General features: G+C 40.6%; 2 protein-coding genes across 2 annotated transcripts in view; both read left to right on the top strand.

Moving 5' to 3' along the window:
• Nucleotides 1-1,972, top strand: part of LOC308092810 (extracellular calcium-sensing receptor-like) — a gene marked incomplete at both ends in the record, with an annotated part of 5,912 nt that extends 3,940 nt beyond the window's left edge. Inside the window, 3 exons of the mRNA XM_080438906.1 lie at nucleotides 537-764; nucleotides 849-972; nucleotides 1,059-1,972. Coding sequence (XP_080295032.1) covers nucleotides 537-764; nucleotides 849-972; nucleotides 1,059-1,972 — 1,266 coding nt within the window. The remainder of the gene's footprint in view (nucleotides 1-536; nucleotides 765-848; nucleotides 973-1,058) is intronic.
• The window catches only part of LOC308093675 (extracellular calcium-sensing receptor-like), a gene marked incomplete at both ends in the record, with an annotated part of 82,100 nt that overhangs the window by 62,818 nt on the left and 12,943 nt on the right, over nucleotides 1-6,339 (top strand). The window lies entirely within an intron of this gene.

Below are 6,339 nucleotides of genomic sequence, written 5' to 3'. Positions count from 1 at the left end.
GGAATGCAAACAATATACTATAAATAATATTCTGTACATTGAAATTCTAGGATACCAGGTAGAAAATGAACCTAGCATCTGTTTAAATAACATAGCAATAGCAGAAGGTGGGGGTAGGCAACAGGGATAGTTAAGTGTTAAGGGGTAGGCTAATTTGGAAAATATCTTCGCTTTGCAAGTAAATCATAGTTTATAACTTTATGGCATATGCTTATATATGCATTTTCACAAGACATATTTGTACACAATATAACTGAATTGGCTGAAAAGGATCTAACAAGTCGTAGGATTTTTTTTCTAGCCAAGCCGTTTCTGCTGGAGGTAAAATCACCATGTTAGACTGCAGGCTGACTAGGGGGGGCCACAGAGGAGAGCCTCTTGCTGTCGTCACTAATCACATGACCCCCCAAAAAGCTTGGTTCTCGTGCTTTTGGCTGCAAATCAGCCATAAATGATATAAATGACATAGTTAAATGTTGACAATGAGTGGTAATCCCCTTTAAGTTATTCATAACTTTCCTTATCACAATTTCTAGCTTGTCTATTACCTGGAAAAGGTCAACTTCACCACATCATTTGGTGATGATGTATCATTTGATGAGAATGGTGATGCTTCACCAATCTATGATGTCTTGAACTGGGTGTGGCTCCCTGATGGAAGCATGAAGGTTCACAATGTGGGTGTGGTCAAGAAGTCAGCCTCCGGATATGAAGAACTCATCCTTGATGAAGACCACATTTTCTGGAACTTTGAAACCAAAAAGGTCACTTTGGCTTTGGCCTAATGCTGAGCTCATGGTGTGAATGTAATTCAGACTGAAACTGATCATTGTTCCTTTCCTCTGTAGCCTCCTCGGTCAGTGTGCAGTGAGAGCTGTTCCCCTGGAACCCGTGTGGCCAGAAGGAAAGGAGAACCTGTCTGCTGCTTTGACTGCATTGCTTGTTCTGAGGGAGAGATCAGTAATGAGACTGGTAATTTTATATTAAGTATGTACCGTAGGTTATCTTTAGAATGATACTGTACTTGTCTGTCCCTTTAATATTATCTTCTTTATTAGACTCTACAGAGTGCACCAGTTGTCCAGAGGACTTCTGGTCCAGTCCCCAGCGTGACCACTGTGTCCCTAAGATCATGGAGTTCCTCTCCTACCATGAGGGCCTGGGTATCTCCTTGACAACCATCTCATTGCTAGGCACACTTAGCTGTGCCATTGTCCTGGGAATCTTCATCTATCATCGTGACACACCCATGGTACGCGCCAACAACTCAGAACTCAGTTTCCAACTTTTGCTGTCACTGATACTGTGTTTCATGTGCTCACTTCTGTTCATTGGCCGTCCCAGGCTCTGGACTTGTCAGCTGAGGCATGCAGCTTTTGGGATCAGCTTTGTGCTATGTGTCTCATGTATCCTGGTAAAGACTATGGTGGTGTTGGCCGTGTTCAAGGCATCCAAGCCTGGGGGTGCAGACATTATGAAGTGGTTTGGTGCTAAGCAGCAGAGAGGAACAGTACTGGCTCTTACTTCCATCCAGGCAATAATCTGCACAGCCTGGCTTTTGTCTGCCTCACCAACTCCTCATAAAAATACACAATACAACAGTGATAAGATAGTCTATGAGTGTTATGTGGGATCAACAGTTGGTTTCGCAGTGTTACTAGGTTATATTGGTTTACTGGCACTCCTCAGTTTCGTCCTAGCATTCATGGCAAGGAATCTTCCAGACAACTTCAACGAAGCCAAGTTAATCACTTTCAGTATGTTGATCTTCTGTGCCGTGTGGATAGCGTTCATCCCAGCATATATCAGCTCTCCAGGCAAATATGCAGATGTAGTGGAGGTCTTTGCTATTTTAGCATCTAGTTTTGGCCTTTTGTTGTCGCTGTTTGGCCCAAAGTGTTATGTAATCATTTTTAAACCTGAGAGAAACACTAAGAAGTCCATCATGGGTCGATGTCCCAATAAAATGTAGAAGCAGAAATTCAATGATAACACATTTTCTGTGTATTTTATAACAATAAAATATAGATTAGATTGATGATAACCTTGTTAGTAATAGATTTCGTTTTTTATCTGAGTAAACTAAAAGCAGTAATCCGGATGCAAACACCAATTATCTGTCATAAATAAACATTTGTGAAAAGGTTTGGTGATTTTGGTGACCTACTAAAGAATTGCACTCCTTCATGGGTCAAAGTAATAGAGGTATGTAAGTGGCAAATTGGCAAACGTACACTTAAGCTATTATTTTTATACCTGCATACATTTTTTGAAGGCTTCTGTTTTAGCTGCTTTACTGTTTAAAGCATGCTTTGTGTGACATTTTCATTGTCAAAAGGCCTGAAAAACAACGCTATTGTGCCAACCAGTGTGCACGTGTTGGCCATACATATTTCTTTTTTATAGCATGTTTAAGAAACATGTAGCATATCATTCCTAGTTCTTATATCCTCCAAATACTACCGTTTGTCTATAAAGCTTTAAATGGTGTGGGGCCAAAATACATTTCTGATCTTGTACTACATGAACCATCCAGACCTCTCAGGTCATCTGAGAAAGGTCTGCTTTCTGTCTGTGTTGTCTGTCCCTATAACCAAAGATAAACGTTAGGAAGCAGCATTTAGTTCTTTCTTATGCAACTATCTGGAACAAACTTCCAGAAAACTGCAGGTCTCTCTTATTTATTTTAAAACACAACTAAATACCATTCTGTTTTCCGCTGCCTGTGATTGAGTTATTTTCCTTTTTCTCTTTTCTTTTCTCTTCTGCACTGTAACTGTATAAATTATTTTGTTTTATGCATCCTAATTAAGGGTTCGAGGCCTATAAGGCTCGAAGCCTTTATTGCATCTCTTGGCTTTCACTAATATTATTATTCATCCAACGTTTTTTCTGTCCTGGCCTAACCGTGTGGTCACTTTTTACGAAACTCAGCAATATGGTCAAACGGCGAAGACACGAAACTCACAACCATTGGCCAAAGGCGCTGTAGCACTCAATTGAAAATGCCAACTTTGAACAAGTACAACTCATGCTCTGTTTGACCTACAGCCATGAAACTACAATACACACATGCGTCTCCTCATGCCTAACAACTTTCACGCTCTGACTTTTGACCTCTGACCTTTAGATCTCCCACCATTTTGAATTATATGAAAAGCAGTTAAAATCAAACTCCTCCTGGGATCTTTGAGCAATCTGCTCAAAACGTTTTACACATGAGCTTTTGGACCTATGCCGACAGATTTATGCAGCTGGATTTTTTTAAGTGAAAACGTTAAGCTTTTATAAGCCAATGTATATTGCAGTTTTATAACAATTATTCATCTGCCCCTAACACATAAAGGCAGACTCACATTTGTTTGAAACTTTGCAATAATGTAGAGGGTCATTCCAAATATCACTGAAACCAATCGTACTCCAATTGGCCAAAAGGGGGCGCTATATCAATTTTTGGAAAATGCAAACTTTAAACAGGCAAAAGTCATGCCTCGTTTGGCCGACAGCCGTGAAACTTGCTTACAAATGTGCCTTGACTCATGAGGAACACATCTATCATTTTGACCAGTAAGCTCCGCCCTTAGATAATCCGCCATATTGAGCAGTTTGAAAAACAGTTAAACCAAGGATTTCTGAGCAATTTGCGTGAAACTGTGTCAAATGTGTGAGCTCCTTTTTCACCAGTTCAGGTATGTTGGTCCAATGGCTTGATTGCTTAACCATCTGCCTTGAAATCACAGGGTCGCCGGTTCATGCAGACTTCATTTCAATTGCATTGCACACAACATGACTGTATCAATGAATACGTGTGCAATTGTTAAAGATAACATGAAATGCTTATTTGAGAGTAGTTATTTTTAATGTATTCGTACTTCATTCTGAAAATAGCCGATCTACAATCTCACAACTTTTCAGATCTCTCTCGTCTCTCTCTCTCTCTCAGGTCTGTTGGTCAAATGGCTTCTCTCTACAGTACCTGCCTCACAACCGCAAGGTCACCAGTCCTCAGGCAGGCTACTTTTCAATTTCATCGCACAAAACACGACTGCATCAATTAATGCAAATGCTATTGTTAAAGATAATGTGAAATGCTTATTTGAAAGTAGTCATTGAGATTTCTGAGCAATTTGTGTGAAACTGTGTCATCTGTTTGAGCTCCTTTTTCACCACTTCAGGTCTGTTGGTCAAATGGCTTCTCTCTCCAGTACCTGCCTCACAACCGCAGGGTCACCGGTTCAAACCTCACCTCAGGTAGTTTACTTTTCAATTTCATCGCACAAAACACAACAGCATCAATTAATGCATATGCAATTGTTAAAGATAACGTGAAAGGCTTATTTGAGAGTAGTTATTTTCAATGGAAGACATACTTCATTCTGAAAATAGCCGATCTACAATCTCACAACTTTTCAGATAGCAACGCCTCTCTCTCTCTCTCTCTCTCTCTCTCTCTCTCTCTCTCTCTCTCCTGCCCCTAACACATAAATGCATATTCATATTTTTGTGAAACTCTGTAGTATTGTTGAGGGTCATTCCAAATATCACTGAAACCAATCTTACTCCAATCGGCCAAAGGAGGGCGCTATAGCAATCGTTTGCAAATCCAAACTTTAATGCCTCGTTTAGCCAACAGCCATGACACTTGCTTACACATGTGCCTTGACTCATGAGGAACACATCGTCTCTTCAACCAGTAAGCTCCGCCCTTAGATCTTCTGCCATTTTGAGCAGTTTGAAAGACACTTAAACCAGTTTTTCTGCCCAGAGTTTTGAGCAATTTGTGTGAAACGTTCTACACACACTCTATGGACCATTATTTGAAAATCACAGTCGAAGAGAAGTTTGTACGTAAAAAAATTAAGCCTTCATTAGCCAAATAACATTGTAAAGGGCATGGCTTCATTAAAAAAGGAAGAAAAATCTTCTTTGTGTGCTCCTTTCTCACTGCTGTCTGTCTGTGGATCGAATAGCTCAGTCGGTAAAGTGCTGGTAATGTCCCCTAACTTGTCACCTGGTGCGTGTCTGTGTCGAGACAGCAAGTATTACTCTACAACAGTGGGTCACAACCTTGTTGCCCTGATCATGACGCACATTGACAAAGGCTCTTACACAACAACTCCTAGCCTGCCCTAACAATCCAGTAGCCTTGAATTAGTGGTTATCAAAGTCAAATTTGCAGTTTCAATTATTAAGTATTTTTGCTTGCCTAAAAGTGTCTGCCAGGCAATTTTGTGATCTATCAAAAATCTATTTGCAAATTATAAAATTACACTGGACTGATAAGAGACTCCTCGTTGAATCAGTGGACATGTGTGTGTGCCCGGCCAGGTTAGGTTTCGATTGGGCATATACTCGCGGTATCGCTTACCGAAAACAGCTTGTAGATCGGCTATAATTCTGTGTGCGATACCACGCTCAATTAATAATAATAATACACTTTATTTGTATAGCACCTTTCATGAAATGCAGCTCAAAGTGCTTTACAGAACAAGATATATAATAATACAATAAAAAATAAAATAAAAAATAATTTAACAATAAAGCAAAAATAGAAAAGCAAAAACATAAAACAACATTCAAATAACAGCAAAACAGGCAGTGCATCAGGAAAAACAGTGAGGACATGAATAACAACACAGAGATTTACAAATCAAGAATCAAGAGTGAAGAAATATGTCTGAAAAATGCTATCCAGAGCTGCTGCCTGTCTTGGGTGTAATAGGAGTTTATTCCACGCCGTCGGCCCATAGAAGCAGAATGCAATTCTGGCAATTATTTCAACATAAAATGCTGCATTCATGTTCAGGAGAGTAAGAAAGGGGCAATTCTCTTGAATGCTGCCTTCGAGTAGGTAAGGGCATGGAGAGGGGGGCATTTGTGTTTTTTTTCAGCATAGTAAATGCTGCATACATGGTCTGGAGAGGGCACTTTTTACCGACGGGTAAAAGGGCAGGGGCTCGAGCTCCCTTTCATGTCTATGTGTGCAGGTGCCTGGACGTCTTAAAGCTTAAAACTATGATTCTTTTACAGGCACTTAACAAACAGCCGATAATGCAGAATCCAGAGCCTCGGGCCTATGACACCTCTCCACAGCTACTTCCTTTCAGGGGCCACGTAGCGACCTTTGGCCAGTGTCCCCTAACTTATCACCTGGTGCGTGTTCTGTGTCGACAGTTGTTGTAGAACCGAAATTGTAGTTCAAGCAGAGGTCAAGAGCCTTTTCTTTTCAGAGGAGCTTGGCCGGGGCAACGCCGTCTCACCCCCGAACAGGCATATTGTGACTTTTTGGGACAAATGTGACCAAACGTCAAACGGTGACTGGAAGGACTTTTGGGAAAT

This window comes from Gymnoscopelus braueri (genome assembly GCF_963280865.1).
Source record: "Gymnoscopelus braueri genome assembly, chromosome: 10".
In the NCBI taxonomy this organism is placed as follows: Eukaryota; Metazoa; Chordata; class Actinopteri; order Myctophiformes; family Myctophidae; genus Gymnoscopelus; species Gymnoscopelus braueri.
This window is presented reverse-complemented; position numbering and strand designations above follow the sequence as displayed.